The sequence below is a fragment of the Ctenocephalides felis genome, unplaced genomic scaffold, assembly GCF_003426905.1.
Source record: "Ctenocephalides felis isolate EL2017-DRISC unplaced genomic scaffold, ASM342690v1 CF-g0.4_SCAFFOLD_01886, whole genome shotgun sequence".
NCBI classification, from domain to species: Eukaryota; Metazoa; Arthropoda; class Insecta; order Siphonaptera; family Pulicidae; genus Ctenocephalides; species Ctenocephalides felis.
This window is the reverse complement of record NW_020538040.1, coordinates 91,255,553-91,273,407: the sequence shown is the minus strand read 5'-3', so window position 1 is coordinate 91,273,407 and position 17,855 is coordinate 91,255,553. Positions and strand designations below refer to the sequence as shown.

Genomic DNA, 17,855 nt, shown 5'->3' with positions numbered 1-17,855 from the left:
CAAACGTTTCTGACATTTTGGCATACCTCAGAAAAAATTGATGTATGTGTGTATGTATGTTTGGATACTATTCAACAATGATTCAAAAAACATTCGATTCCTCAATGGACTGACTAGTTTTTGGCAAAGGCACTCAGAATGAAAATTAAGGTTTTTGAGATAACAAAGCGCCCGATTTGGATGATTCAAAAAACACTTAACTTTTATTGGCGGGATGTAAAATTGATTACAATTTCCAACGGTTTTCAGGATACAGGATTATTTTTAGACATACGCACATCAAATTATAAGATTTTTTATTTTAAATTTTAATAACAAGTACAAATTTTGTTTACATTCCTATGGATTTTGTATCAAAATTTACAATGTTTAACCGCAAGAGTGCGACGCGGCGCTAACGCGCTCTCCGAATTTTCAAATGTTCTCAAGAATATTAGAAAAAAAAACAAAATTTAAATCAAGATTCACAAAAACAAATATTTTTTCAAAATAAAAAACAAAAAATGTAAAGCTTTTAAATAATTTAAATGGTGGTACGGGAAGTTTTAGCAAATTGCATTAATGCATGATGCCATGCCCTACTAGTTAGAACTTAATTTGTAGTATTGCAATTTTGTAGTATGCAAATTATTAATACGTATGGGAAATCCAAAATGGGCATTATTTCAAGAGATTTTTGAAAACAAGTATCAAAATTAATTTAACATTTTTATAATAATGATAACAATAAAAGTAAAATATCTAATTATAAGTATCATACGTAAAGTTTTTAAAACAAAAATATTTTAAGGCTGCAGCCAACACAAACATTAAGAGCTTGATGCTAATTCTGTAAAAAGCATAGGGTGAAGTCGTCTAGTGGCGGGCACCTAAGGTTATTTATAAATAAATAAAAAAATATTTCACGATATGTTTATTAAATTATGATTTATGTTAGATAACAAAGTTATAAATCAAACTAAATAACAAAACCGCAACCTTTGCTAAAAATAGTTAATACTATCAATCAAACTTTGCTATCAAAAAATATGATTTTAAACAGTGGCACCTAGTACCGGACATTTCAAAATAACCAGCATTGAACCCATATGTAGCCATCTCCACACTTTGGAATGTTTGCACATGGGTCTTTGACGAATATTCTTAGACATTGCAAAAAAGTCACTATTTATCTACCTTTTTAGCTGGGCCACACCGATACTCTCAGCTGGTGCATTCACCACAAGCTTTTCATTCTTTGACTAGGAAATACAAAAATGGGGCTATGTAGTAACCGTTAGCTCTCATACAGAATAAAATTTATTAATTGGAATAAATTACGTAAATTCTCACAAGAAATATCAATATGTTTACTGTCCGGCACTAAGGGACGACTTAGTGTCCGGTGCTAAGGGACAGACATTTTCGTTCATTTGGTGGCACCTACTAAAATTGGTTAAAAGATCTAATAATATTCTACCATTTTACGGATAACAATCAAGTACAACTTTTATCTTTGCATACCACTCAGATGTAAAAGCATAAATATGCTAGAATTACTTCCATTGATATTTAGGTGACGCCGTGATTTTGCGCCTAAAACAGGAAAGGGTTGCTCTCGCCGTGGCCTTGTTTGTCACAGGCGAGGCTTGGCGCGTGATCCTGTACCTGTGTGCCGCCCATGCCCCTTACTAGTATTTTGAAATGAACAGATTTATACTCGCTTATAATACGTGTTAAGTAGAGTGTCTGGTACTTGGCATTACGGGATTTCTCCCTAATAAAATGGAAAATATAACTTATAATTTGTTCTGTCTATGAATGTCTTTTTGGTAAAATTTATCATTTGTTATTTTTATGAACAATAAATATTTCTATGAGTCGTAAAAGCAAAAGTAAAGTAAAAAACCTTTGTTTGTGTTTGATATTAGTACATTTTTTATCAATCTTGTTTTTAAAAATGTATATCATGCAGAACGGCTATATTGTGGAGAAATGACAAATATAGTATTCGATTATTTTTCATTGGTATTATTTTTGTGAAATACCATTAACAGCTGTTAGAATAATATATTTACGCATTTTTTCATATGCAAAATAATTATTTATTTAAAGTCAGAGAAGATTCATAAATCAGATTCATGATTAGTATTAATTGAAGTATAAAAATATTCTTTTTATTCAAACAAAAATATTTTACACCCGAGCTTCATAAAAAAATAATTATTATTATAATATATTCTAATTATGGGTGCTATAATAATGCAAATATCAGAAAGATTAAATGAGTAATAAGATGTGTGCCAACTTTTTTGGTAATTAACTTTGTTTCTTGTTTCATGGATTGACTAAAATATTCAGAGGTTTTACAGTGGTCACCTCGGTTGAATGAAGTTAACGCAGTTAACGTAAATAAAGGTGTAGACGCCCACACAAATCCCTGACGCGGAAAATGAGAGGGCATTTTTTTATCATATCCTACTCATATTTATAATTTTTAAGAAATAAAAACAGTTGAAATTATTCAAGAAAGTCAAGTTAACTGGTGAGAAATACTTCGTATCTTAACTAGTTTAAATAACACCTAATGTATTAACCTAATAGACCTAATAATAAATTACCTAATAATATTGACCACAATAAAAGACCTAAAATATATTAGGTCTACCGGAAAGTTCTATCCGTTTGTGGAATAAAACAAGTACTTTTTTTCTTCGCAAATTAACTTTATTGAATAATATAATTGTTATTATTATTAATGTTCTCTTGACTACGCGAGAGCAATTTTTTTATCCCATTTTTGAAAAATGTTTCATCTTTAGATGCGAAAATTTGAACCAGTGCTTCTTTGACATCTTCTACATTGTTGAATTTTTTGCTGCCAAAAAAGCTTCTAGGACAAAAGCAAATGACAATTGGAGGTTGAATGCAATCCACTTTTATCACCAGTTATCGTCTGGTTCAAAACGGGCTCGATCCGAACGGGCAAAGATGTAAATATGACATCTCAATCATTCAAATTTTTCTGACTTTTTATGTAGCACGCATTTTGCATACTTCACATAAATTTTATTTGAATGTGGTCAAAAATAGTTTATTGAGATAACATAAGGCTTATATTATTAGCCTTTTCTCAAAAATGAAATTTTTTGCACATTTCACGTGCAAAATTTTCAAAAAATTTTCATTTTTTATGAAGGTTTCAGAACATTTTGGCACACTATAGGAAAAACGAATGTATGTGTTTATTGCATGATTTCTGGCGCACGGACCATTTGATCTGAATGATTCAAAAAACGATTCGGAGATCTAAATGTGCCAAAAATTTAAGATATCAAAGTATCCGATTTGATGATTCAAGAAACATTTTACTTGTGAATAAATGATTAGATTTTGAAAAAGCAATTTTCTTTTATTTCAAATTTTTTTTTCTTAATTTCAAAAAAATGTTTTTGATATCGAAAATGATTCGGATTCTTTATAAAATTTTAATGTTCACTTATGAACTTCAAATAAATAATTTTAATGTTGCAATTTAATTTATGTAGTTCTTGGAAATATAAGATAAGATCCTTTATTATAACACTGCTTCATTAAGTTTTATTTACTTACTTTTTATATATGAATATACAAAGCATATATAAATGTTATCGTCCAATTTATAAGCTCTTATATTTTGTATATAAATTAGGATGAATATTTATAAAAATGTATTTGAATACATTTAATAATTATTACGGTACGGAAAGTTCCAGCAATTTACCTTAAGGCACGATGCCATGCGCCACTAGTAATAATTCTATTTAGTGATAGGCTATCGGTTATGGTTATGCATTGAACTTCTTTAGTAGGTGTAAAATTGGAAAGATTGTAGGTTTTGTGGCTTTATTTTTCATTTTCTCAATGCTATCTGTTTGTAGTTTGACTCCATGTTGCAATCCATACGTATTAAATTCTTTTTTCTTTACGTAGTGTATTCTTTTATTTCATAAATGTGAGTTCAAAATTTATAACACATTAACTATAGGAGAATAATCGCAATGCACTGTAAGCGTTTGTTTAATATTATATTTATCCTATTTATTAGTTAAATATTTTTTATTTTCTTTGTAGCTTTACATTTATAATGTGACAAATCATAATGTGCTACTTAATATGCTATAAGATTCGAAGACGGACATTTATCTGGGGTAATGCATAAAATTACAAATGACTGCCGATTATTATACCGATTTCTGTATTCATGAATTTAAAATAACATAATTAGTAAATGCAAGAATAAGATGGGGAACGTTGTACAAACTCATTATATTTAAGGACAATATGTCGTCTCAAGACGAGTCACCAAGAATACGCATCGTGTGAATATAAATTAGAATTATGGAAAACAGTGATATGAATAAACACCGCCCGGTCATACATCATTCAATTGCCCTCCTTCGATTAACACAGATGATAATTACAACTATGTATAATACGAAACTAAACCCACACATGACTTGTTTTGGGTAATTTCATAATTATAATTGTTCACAATGCACAATAAAACCAATTCTTGTCACTTTAAATTGAACAATATATAAATTTTAGAATGAGCTTTTATGAAATTTTTTATGACAATTTTATAAAAAACTCATTCTAAAATTTATATATTGTTATAGACAGAAATTTAGATTTTAAAGTATATATATATATATATATATATATATATTATATATATATATATATATATAAATATATACATACACTGGTAAAAGAGCGCTAAAATCTAAAATGTCCAAAAACCGATTCTCGTATTTGTTTTGGCTCAGTTCAAGACATCTGTTAAGCTAGCAAGACCAAATTAGCAAAATCGATCCGGACCTGTTGTACTATTTAGTACTTATTTTGTACTAATTTGTATCATAAAATGCTGCTAGCTTTAATATTAATCTAGCAAGACCGCTTTTTGTTTTAGAAGGAAATAAAAAAAAATTAAATGGAAATCGATTAATTCGAATTTGTACTAATTTGTACCACCAAAATTAAACCAAAAAAATCGAAAATGGCTACTAAAATCAGTACCCCATGACGGCCGGACCGCCCTAATATGAGATGTTTCGTGAACATAGGTATATAGTGCAGAAAAAAAGCTCGTATTGAGGTCAAAAAAAAAACAAAATAATCTTTGATAATAATATTATAAAAAAATTACTAGCACCGTTTTGCCCCAAATCATCCCTAAAATAATGTTAAGGTATTCAGTACGGAAAAAATTAAATTGAACTAAAATTATCAAACTATATCAACACATTATAAGCAATATAATATTTAGTTTTAAATTAATTAATTTCAGATTTTGTACCCTTGCTTTTACGTCTACAATCATTCCCAAATTGTATTTACTCCCATGTTAGAGCGTGTTCAATGTACAAGTTCAAAGTATAGAAAAAAAATTGAACGAACAGAATCAAATGAAACTAATACAGTAAATAGATTATAATATCTAGTATTTAAATAAAAAATTTCAGCTGCCCTTCCCGTTAGTTGTTTTTGTGATTTTTATTGATGCATGTGGAATATAGTGTTTTACTATTACCATTGCTATTACTATCACTATCACTATTTATATAGTATTATTATCATTTACAAAGATGAAAGTACGTGAATATGCAATTACTAATTCATTATTAAATTCATTAGCATTTATCCGATTTATTTTTTACAGAATTTGAATTAAATCTAAAAATTTCAATGCCAGCTGCAATACCACGATTACTTCAAATTGCTCTAGTTGCTGGAGCAATAATTTGCTTATGGCTAGGACAAGTACAAGCAAAACGTAAGTAAATTAGCAATATTTTAATTGGAAGTCAATATGACATGATATATATTTGAGATATAGTATTGGGAATCACGTTGATTTTCAATAAAAATTTAATTATAGATATCGACGTGCATACATACATATATACATACACATACATATATATATATATATATATATATATATATATATATAATTATATATAATAGATTATTGAGAAGAGGGTTTCGTAATTTTTTTAAAAAAAAAATTTCTTTATTTATTTACTGTCGACGTTTCGAAACTAGGTACGTTCCATATTCAGGCCATCTGTCAAGAAACATGTTCTTGATAAAATTTAAACAAACAATATATTTAAAAAAACTAGAAAATGGTGGATTTTTTTTATAGAATGAATAAAATTGTGGAAGAAATAACATTACAGAAATTTGACTATCAAAATGAAAGTAACAAAAATAAATGAGTGGATTATATAACAAAATATTAGAAATGTTGGAAAATTAGACAGTTTTTTTTTTTTAAAAAAAAAAGGGTTTGAAAAACAGAATTAATTACCTATATGATTGATTATACACTAACACTTTTACTAAAAACGATTTTATCAAAAAATGTGAGTTTTTTTTCCTTGATAAATATGTTTTTATGGTCCATACGTTTCAGCTATAGTTCTAACCTTCATTCTGTAGAAACTAAAAGTAAAATTTACAAAACGAAAAGAATTGAAATTGAAAAATTATGAAAAGTAGAAAATACTTACAATTTGCTAATCTTAGAGTTAAAAACAGCAAATTTAATAATACACTACGCTATGTTAATTAAACATCAAACTTGTAATTATAGCAATGTTTCAGAATTTTACTAACGTCAAATTATCACAAAGAAATAAGTATGCAATATATGTGCTATTAGTAAACTAGTTGGAGACATAATAGAGGAATTAAAAAAAAATTATTAAGATTTTAACATGCGTGGAACTAATTGTGATTTTTTTGCACATTTTTTATTGTGTTGTAAGCAATTTGTAAATACATGTTAAAATCTTGATAAAAATATTATTTAAATCCTCTTTTTATTATGTCTCCGAGATAGCATATATATTGGACACTTATTTCTTTCTGATGATTTGATGTTAGTGTATTAGGTCATTTTTTACATTTCGCATATATGGCATATCCCCTTCTTTGAAATATTGAAACTCTTGAGTTTATCTATGTACTTGCAGCTTGAGGTCATCTTAAGGTATTTTCTATTATAATTTTTGGTAAATATACAATTTGACTTTTAATGAGTGTTGTGTGTAAATAAAATAAAAATTGTGCAAGACTTTTACGGTTAATTCTAGACTTCTCTCCTTAAAATTATATGAAAGTGGCGAATGGTAATACTGAATTGAGCGCTCGGACTATAAGTATATAATATACAATTGTTCACACAATTCCTTTATCCCAAGTGCATGCTATTCTCTTCATTTCGCGGGATTATGTTACTTAATAAATTGAAAATGTTTAAATGAAGCTAATATTTAAATTTATTCATACTTTTACCATATTTATAGTCAATTAGGTTTGTTTAAAAAAATACATTAAATTATTATACATAAAGTAGAAATTTATATTTTTACCAAAAAGTCTTATTTGCTAATTTTGGATTATTGACGTTTCAAGGGATTCTAAGTGGTTTGACAATAGCTACATAGATTTTGAAAATTCAAAGTTATTTGATGAAACTTTATAAGGAGACTAGTTTTGCGCGGCCATCGGTCAAACCGTTCCTTTATAGTTAACAGAAATCTTACAAAATTTTTTCTTTACGTTTTTGCAAAATATCTGAACTCATTTTGAAAAGTTAAAACCCTTCGGAAAGTATCAGTTGGTAATCGTAGCGTTTAGGTTTTGGTAAAGATTTGTCGAGCCGTTTCTTTGCAATGTCTGCTGGCAGAGTTTTTTAAAATATCTTAAAATATTATACGCCTGCAAAATGCGCTTTCATCTCTAAAATTTTAAATTCTATTGTGGCTATTTTAAAGTTGCTAAATTTCAAATCTTATTGGCTCAGCTATTTAGTGAAATTATTGATCTTTTATATAGTATTATCTATAAAAAAAGTTGACATATTTTGGATAAACAGTGATTACTTTTTCATAAATATTGATAATAAAAAAACAATGAACGAGTGAAGTGGATCCAACTTTTGACCGGTACTGTATATATATACATTATCTTAAAGTATGAGTAACGATCTCGAGTTCCTAATATAAAATGATGAAAAATGCAATCTAAAAACAATTCAGCTTACTTGGTTTAAGGTACCTACTTACCTTATTTTACATTAATTTGTAAATGAATATTAATAAGCTTTCCTAAATTTGATTTTCCTGACATAATGCAATTTTTATAGTCTCTCATTTTATGACCGCGTTTTCTCACCAAAGCGTATTCGGAAATTAGATGAAAGAAATGAACTTAAGCATAGATTCTTAATTCTTTTAATCTTTCATTATTTTATTCTATTAATCTATATAACTGAGAATTAGATATGTTAAAGTTTACTAAAACTTATTAACTTCCCGTAGGGCAAGTTATAGTAAACGCAAAAAAATCGAAAATGAAAATTGTTTTCAAAACCTTCTGAACATTTTGGCACACCTTAGAAAAAATGGATGTATGTGTGTGTGCGTGTGTGTATGTATGTGCGGATACAAATTTTCGTCGACGATTTCGGTAACACGGATGAAGCGATTTGAATATTTAAAAAAACATTCGATTCGTATTGATAAGGAGACGTGTTGATTAGTTTTTGGCGAAGGCAGGTCTAGCCGTTCCGAAGATACGGGACAAAAAGTGCCAAAAACGGTAACTCAGTTTTTAAGAGAACGGATCGTTCATAATTCAAAAAACATTTTATTTTTATTAACTGAGTGAGAGATATGGAGGAAAAAGTAAAAAAATGAGCCATTTGGCGGTCAAAAATAAACATTAGGCATATGCACATCAAATAATTAGATATTTTATAGAGATGTTAACAATAAGTATAAATTTTGTTTACATTCCTATGGGTTCCGTACCAATGTTTATGCGTTAGACGGCGTCTTTATGCAGTTAAATGCAGTACGATTGCTTTGAAAAAAAGTTCAGAATTTCCAAAATATTTTAAAATAAATGATTTAAGATAGAATGATTTAAGATGATATAATATGGTTCGAAATTTTATTAAAAGTTTCAAATCATTGATCAACTTTTATTGGTTATTATTGATTATTTTTAATTACTCGAATTTTGAATTGCGGTTCGGGAAGTTAAAGCAATTTGCCTTAAGGCACGATGCCTTAATTGCCTTAAGACAGAATTCCACTTACAGCTAGTTTATTATGTTATTATGCGGGGAAAATGTTTGACTTTCCTGTATTATGATATTGAAGAAAATGCTTGTGTGACACAGGTGTGTAAATTGTACTGAATCCTGATATTATTTAAGAAAACTTCACAGGCTTATTAAAAATCTAACATTAATTATAATTATGTTTAAATGGAAATAATTTGAAATTTAAAATTAATCGTTTCTCAGGCGGTTGCATTGCGTTCGGCCACTCGTGTTTCGGTGGACATGGAAAACGCTCCGACCAAGAGGTCTTCTCACCCTATGAAACTCCTGAAACAACCGCACTTGTTAATCAGAGGTCACCCACAGGTACTGAATTAACAAATTCAATTATTTTGATTGTCTTGCATTACGTACCTATGTTGAAAAAATACAATTAAGAACTCATTATATTATTAGCCGAGGTCTAGAAATATGCAATTACTTTTCTAAATTAAGACTACGTGTTTACGGTGTATTCTTTTTGAAATGGTTTTTATACTGACGTTACTAAAAATTGTAGAGTATAAAACCAATCATTCAGAATGCATTTTTAATTTGTTATATTGTTAAACGATTATCATATGGAATTATAGCATAACATTTTAAACAAAATTTATTTTGATCGTTATTTATATAATAGAACTGCATATTTTATTTATAAAAAGTTCAACTGATCAGTTTCCTTCTCTAATTGCAATTCAATTTATTATTCCTTAATTGTTTCTGAATTTAGACTCCAAATTGTAGAAATTAATTTTACTATAATGTTTACTTTAAAAGAGGAAATTCGAAATATTTACATAAATGATCCTAGTGATATGAATTTTAAAATTCATGTTATAATTTATTACTTTATTTTCAAAAGCCTTTTCATGCATATCACAATTCAGACTTTTCGTTGTAAAATGTTGGTAAATATCAATTTAAAGGTTTCTAAAAGTCAATCAATTCAATTACATAGAAGCGTTTATTTCGAACTAATTGTAAGTATATGTAGAATTCTATACTTTTTGCTCTCGTTCTCTTCATTATAGTACAATAATAGTGATAAATTTTATTTATATTTTATTATTTTATTTTATTATTCTTATTATATATTTTTCAGGATATAATACACAACTGCAACCTTCGGATGTTGATGATGAAGCGATCCGTTCAAATTTGGAACATATTATTGTAAAATGGGTATTTATTTTTTTATCAAAAATAGATTTTTATCAAAAAATTAATAATAAAACATTAATACAAATAATATTAATATAATAAATTTACATTTATATGCAATATAAATTCAATTTTCGATATTCAACTTGTATGCGCCAAAATGTTTCACAGTTTTATATTTTTTATTCCATATTTTTTCAATTCTTTCTACATCACAAACAGTATGCATTTTTATTGATAAAGTAACTTAAAAAATCCATTAAAAGTGCATAAATTGATTTACTTAAGATTTTTATTATTAATATATTAATTACATAATCATCTAAACTTTGCATAAAACTAATTAAGACAATTAGCATTACCAATTGATATCTATTGATAATTTTTTATATTTTTTGAATTAGTCTTAAAAAAATTAAAAAAAATGAAAGTATGATTCTATTTAACAACTCCAATCAAGAGATTAAGAAGTGTACGAAAGATAGATAGATTAAATGTTGAATTAATTAAGTTTATAATGATTTTGCGATGGTTTTGTTTTTTTTTTATTTTTATAATAATACTGTTTGCACATTTTTATCCATAACTAAATACATTTTTCAGTTGCAGCGCTATCGGCTGATGCAGCTAGGCGAACCAATGAAACCGAGCGATGGCACTGTGGATTAGGAGACAATATTTGACAAACACTCTTTATATTGACGTGATACATTCAAAACTCAATATCACTTCAAATCCATGTTATATTTGTATCTATATTGGTCTTCTCAAGGATGTGACATATATATAAATATATGTAAATTAATAATCACCACACTAATAAATGTTCTATAACTAATCTTGCTTTTAATTACAGTAACACAACCATTTCAATTTTATTTCAGCAAAACGTAAAAATTTATTTCTTACCGAACAGGTCGATTTTTTTTAACTTTCGTAGAGAAAATGTTTGCATATCTTTACATTTTGCATATCTTTACATGAATTTTAAAATTCATGTTATAATTTATTACTTTATTGGCATACGTCAGACAAAATGTTTTCGGGGGCATGAATCAATTGATTTTAACAATCGATCTCTATTGTTAGGGAGATGTGCTGATTAGTTTTTGGCAGAGGCAGGTTCAGCCGTTTTGGAGATACGGAGCTAAGAGAGCAGAAAATAGAAATCGAGTTTCGAAGAGAACGGAACATCCGAATTGAATGATCTGAAAACATTTAATTCGTATTGATAGCGAAAATAGTTATTAGTTTTTGGCAGAGGCAGGTTCAGCCGTTTTGGAGATACGCAGCTATATGTGCAAAAAATGGCAGTTTTTGAAAGAACTAAGCATCCGATTTTAGTGATTCAAAACTTTATGCTTGTATTGTCGAAACGATTTCTTTTGGAAAAAAAAAAAAAAAATTTTTTTTTAATTTCTAAAAAAAAATTCAGGATCGAATCGAAAATAATTCAGACTTTAATTCTAATTCTAGCTAAAGTTCTAAAGCTCACTTATATATTATAAATATTAGACAATGTCCTTCATTTTAAATTCGATTGATTAAGTTTTATTTACTTTTCTGTAAACATATATATGTTACAGTATTTATAATTATCTATTTGAAAACATTTAATATTTCTCAAATATTTTATTACCGTGCGGGTAGTTCTAGCAATTTGCCTTAAGGCACGATGCCATACACCACTAGTTATTATTATTATTTGAACAGAGATCAGAACTTAAGGGTCCTATTAACTGTTCTGATCATTTAACTTAACTACCTACGTTGGTTTCATAGATGGAAATCCAAAAATTTCTTATGTATTTTATTTTTACAATTTCTGTAATAATGATAATTTTTTTATTTATGCGGAATTGGGGTATTTTCACTTGAAAACATATTGCAATTTACATATGTTTATAAGTAAAAATCAATGTCACTACTGCTTGACATCAGACTGCCGGGTATCTTATCTGGGTTCTGTAAAGTCCCATAGCTAAAACTACTAATCCCATCCTGAGCCTGTTTTAGGACTTAGATATAACACTAATTTAACAACAAAATTACTTCATAAAGATTTTATTTATGTATTTTGTTACCAAACACACAACTTGAATATTTAACTCATTGTAGACAAAAGGCGGAGTCAGACTCCTAAAATGTAAGGATTTTCTAACTGTATTGGCGATATATGTCCTATACATAATTTTGAATTAGATATTACAGTTTGGGAAAAAAATTCATTCAAAAATCCGTGAGGCCCGGGCATAGGGCGGCACAATTTGGGGGACGGCAAATTTTTCCGAATGTCAAAATTTTAAACCCGAAAATTTGTCACTGCAATTTATTTTATGAATTGATCCTGCTTTAGATAATTTTCTATGAAATAGAATGTTATTCGTTTCCTAATCAAACTTTTTCAATGGCGCCTCATTAATATTTTTATTGATGTATCGTTAAAATAAAAAGTATCAAATTGATAAGCTTTTTCGGGAGAAATATTGAAGCTCTGTTCATTTCTTGCAACTTTGTTAAGGTGAATCTCACATACAAAACGCTTTAAAATGGTTTTAAATGATTTCTTATTTTAGTTCGGAAATTAACATAATATATTAATTGTTATTTTATGATAATTTAATTATTTCGTTGTTTGTATATACGAGGGTCATGTAAAAAGTAAAGTTCCTACATTTTTTTCAGGGTTGAGACATTTTTTATTGCAATAAATGTGTATACCATCGGAAAGCTTGTATTCCAAACTATTTTTCTACATAGTCGCCAGATCTTTCAACGCATTTTTTTCTGAGGAGTTTTCCACTTCTGAAAACCCGCTTCGAAAAACTCCGCCGCCACGCCCTTGCTCGGTCTTCTTCTCCGGCGATTTTGAATGGCTTTTTTGAGTTTTGTTAGTATCTTGCAGTACTTGTCCGAATTTATAGTGAACCCTTTAAGCATTAACTCGGTAAGCAAGACACATTTTCGGGCCCAAAACTCGATGGCCTCCCGCTCCTTTGCTCGTCGTAGACGTCGGTGCGTCCTTCGGAGAACTCCCTGCACGATTTGAGGACGTGCTGGACGTTGATGCAAGTTTTGCCATAAACTTCTTCCAACTATCTATGAATTTCAGTAGGTGTAAGCTTCTTCACGTTTAAAACTTGAATGACTGAACGGATTTCACACCTGGCGGTGACGGCGATTGCGCGCTCCATCGCGGATGGCTGTTAGATTGGCACTAAGCTTTGCAGTGATCTTCCAGGTAGTTGGAATGGAGTGGCAAGGATCAACAAAGAACATGGTGTTGCCGGATTTCCCCTAGTATCTCGCGCGGCGAGTGTACAGCGTTCGGAACCTTATTTTTTACATACCCTTCGTATTTTTTTTCATCTATAAGATATAAGTGAACCAAAACTAAAATATCTGCCAATTTTGTGTGCTTATGTTCAATGTTCATTTTTGATCACCAATTGGCATTCCCTTCACGGGTAAGTCGTAGTAATTCGAAAAACGAAACGTAAATGAAATTGTTTATAAATATTTACGTTTCAAAACCTTCTGAACATTTTGGCATACCTTAGGTAAAATAAATGTATGATTGTGTATTTGCGGTTACATTTTTTTGTTGACGTTTTTGAGACGAATCAACCGATTGAATGATATCATTCAATTGTCGGGAAGATGTGCTGATTAGTTTTTGGTAAAGCAGTTTTACTCGTTTCGGAATAAGGGGCAAAATAATAAAAAATAGATATTCAATTTTTTAGAGGCCCATTCTCGATCCGATTGAAAAATTCAAAACATTTTACTTGTGCGACGAAATGAAGAATTGACTAAATTCTTGCAATGGCAGAATCAGGTTTTTGGTGATTCAAAAATTGCCATTTGATGGTCAAAAATGATCAATGTAGATTTCACATCAAATTATCAGATTTTTTTACAAAAATTTTAATAATCAGTATAAATTTTGTTTTCATTTTTAACATCTCGCGGAGTAAGTTATAGTAGTCGCAAAAAAACGAAAATATTTTTTTGCATATCTTTACGTTTCAAAGTTTCCTAAACATGTATGCCTTAGAAACATGGATGTTTGTTTGTGATTTTTGCATATCTTTACGTTTCAAAGTTTCCTAAACATGTATGCCTTAGAAACATGGATGTTTGTTTGTGATATAAAATCGTGAGTTTCTGAAAATAGTTTGTGCTGAAGTAGTGAATCTGCTAGAATCCATCAAGATGCCTATAATGAAGTGAATTCTAGATGGAATGTGAATTACTTTAATTCTGGTGGAAATGGCGCTCATTAAACCATATGATTTAAAAGAAAAAAAAAAAAAAAACATAAAAACGCGGCTGTACAGTAGCCAAAATTAGGATGCTAAAAATTACATCGCAGTATTCGTTCAGACGTTGAGCAGTTAACATCGGTGAATAAATAATCATTACATAAATATCAAAAAGTACTAATATTTTATCTACCTGTCCAGCAACCTGTGTTAGTGTCTGCATTGTGTACAAATAGATACCGTTAAACACGTGTCCCCTTGCCGGGGGCACGCAGTGTCGTATAAACATTGTGTATTTTATGTTAATATAAGTGGTTAATAAGTAAATTAACCGCATTTTTGCTGTGTTAATTAATTTAATGTCTTCATGGAGTCCGATACCGGACAATTAAAGGGCCGTCCGCCCGATAAAAATCCTCCTACATGTTCGGAAATTGGCGTGACTGTTGCAAATGCAATGAATGTGTACTATGTCGGAAATGAAAATTATACAGATTTACGTAATTCAAATAATGAGGAGAGCATAATAAGAAGTGAATATATTCCAATGCAAATTAATAGTGCTGAAACGGTGATTGAAGAGTCAATTCGAATTGAAGATTCGATTAATATGGTTAATGTGTGTGACAAAAGCAATGAAGCACAAAATATTGAAATGACTGAGCAAGTACCTAGTGATGAGAATTCTAATCGAATTAACGTTGATGAAATTCATCTACCGAATCGTTTTGATATGTGTGATACTGGACCTTTTTACATTTACGTAGAATCTTTAAGTAAAAACATTGGACGTTTACACCCAATGGCTCTCGGAAAATTACTACACAGATCACGATCGATTCCGAAAGAAGATTTGTTGGAGATTATCGTGATTGGTAACAATAAAGTCAAACTAGTTCTTAGGAACGGTAAAACAGCAAATAGCCTTCTTGACGATAGTTTTTTTACTGATAATAAATTGAAAGCTTACATTCCTAAATACCTATTAATTAGGGAAGGTATAATCTTTGATGTAGACATTAATCTCACTGCAGAAGAAATATTAGAAGAGATAGAATCAGTTATTCCGATAATAGACGTAAAGTGTTTTGTACCAAAAAACATCAACAGGCGCAGAATTAACTCGCAATGCGTGAAATTATCTTTCAGAGGTTCAACTCTGCCGGATAAGGTAGGCATACATTCTGTTAAATGCCCAGTCAGCCCATTTATTAAAAAGATTACCCAATGCCACAAATGTTGGCGATTCGGCCACGTTCGGGAAAAATGCCGGAACGACCTAACGTGTCCCAAATGTGCAGGTCCTCATATTAAAGACGTATGTATAGAAGATAACAACTATCTATGCTGCCTGTGCAAAGATAACCACGAGGCTTATAATAAAGATTGCAGAATATATAAAAGATATAAAAATATTAATGAATTAATGGCAACACAGAATTTATCTTTCTACGAAGCAAAAAAAATCTTTGATAATGATAAATACTCGAGAACAGTTAGAGTCAACCTTAGCAGCTTGAATAAAGATAAAGATTTCCCTCCAATGAAAATCAAGAACTCTAACCAGAGTGGGGCTTTAATAAACAATAAATTCATGGTTCTATCAGACCTGGAAGAGGAGGAAGACCAAGGTTATGTTGCAAACTTCCAGACATTTAATAAACCTAAAAGGATTCATGTTCCACCCTCAACCAGAGAGAAAAGAATGGGGCTGTAATCGGACATAGCATAAAACCTGTTTATAAAGAAAATATGGCTGACAAGGGAAACTTTATAAACCCTAGAAAAAGAGTAAAAATAAATCAGATTCTGATTCTGAAAATGAAGTAAAATCCAATAGGAAAAATGAAGATCCTAACACATCAGGTGGCCTATATCACTTCATTAGGCTGCTAAAGGACGTCTATAATCCAAATGATCCCGTATTAAAAAATTTGTTAAGTGATGTTTTTCTCAAAATGGTAAAAATTAAACACAAAATAGATCCTGCAAGCTTAAAAAAGAAAAATCTAATAAGGATTTACCTGTGAGTTCAGAAAAATAAATCAATCAGTACTTCTTTCATTATGAAACAAATAAACATTTTACAATATAACTGTAGATCAATGTTAGCAAACAAGAGTAGTATAGAACATTATATGTGGTCGCATAAAATTCATGTGGCAGGCCTGCCGAAACCTGGCTTAAAGAAGGTCACAAATATTTTGTCAAAGGTTATCGGATTTTCCGAGAAGACAGAGTTGACGGTTATGGCGGTACTGCCATTCTAGTCAAAGACAACATATTATGCGAGAAAATTAACCACCCATTTCAGTGCCATCTTATCCAAATGTGTGCAGTGATTTTAAAATTAGAAAACCCGGTATGTATTATTTCAATCTATTGTGCGCCGAACTCTAAGGAATATTTCAAGAATATTAAGGATTAATTGAAACTATCTCCATGCCTATACTCATAATAGGGGATTTTAACTGCAAAAATTTAGCTTGGGGCAGTAACTCCATTGACAGAGGAGGCGAGATTCTATACAACATTATTGAAGACCTAAACCTCACCATAATGAATGATGGAAGACCAACCCACTATCGTCACGGCAAGTAGGAAAGGAACGCCAATAGATTCACTTTTTGCTCTAATAATTTATATGACAAAATCCAGTGGGACATTTATGCGGGCAGCTTAGGATCTGACCATTTGCCGATTAACATTACGTTAAAGACCAATTTGATGGAAAAGACTATATATATCCCTCTAGAAAATGGAATACTAAAGAGGCCAATTGGAATAATTACGCATGGGAAATAGAAGATAAGTTGAAAAAAGTGGTACTCCATGAGGATCATAAGTCTAAATATGATGCCATTATCGAGATTATAAACGAAGCAGCTGGTAAACACTTCAAGGAACGTAAAACAGTGGCAATTAACCAATTTAAACCCGCTATCTGGTGGGACGAAGAATGTGAAATCAGATCAGGCAAAGAAAAATAGCGTACAAAAAGATGATAGACGAGTTTTCTTATAACAATTTTATTGAGTATCAAAAAATAATGCTATTACAAAGAAAATTCTCAAATCCAAAAAGAGAAAAAAGTGGATGGATTTTACAACTCACTCAATAGTAATATTAATACATCAAAGCTTTGGAATATAGTTAAAATTTTAACAACAAAAATAATAGAAACTCATCTAAGCAATCCCGTCTGTAGCTCATTCTTCGAAGACATGCTAAAAATGTTCGTTCCAGACTTTGTCTCAATGAAATCAATCTGAATTTTGCAA

The 17,855-nt window shown here is 29.8% G+C and overlaps 1 protein-coding gene across 1 annotated transcript in view; it reads left to right on the top strand.

Moving 5' to 3' along the window:
* LOC113378365 (neuropeptide CCHamide-2-like) overlaps positions 1-11,118 on the top strand; it is a 28,173-nt gene extending 17,055 nt beyond the window's left edge. The window contains exons 2-5 of the mRNA XM_026618901.1: positions 5,687-5,800; positions 9,350-9,472; positions 10,251-10,330; positions 10,913-11,118. Of these exons, the coding sequence (XP_026474686.1) occupies positions 5,713-5,800; positions 9,350-9,472; positions 10,251-10,330; positions 10,913-10,978 (357 nt within the window). The 5' untranslated portion in view covers positions 5,687-5,712 and the 3' untranslated portion in view covers positions 10,979-11,118. The remainder of the gene's footprint in view (positions 1-5,686; positions 5,801-9,349; positions 9,473-10,250; positions 10,331-10,912) is intronic.
* Positions 11,119-17,855: the final 6,737 nt, after the last annotated feature.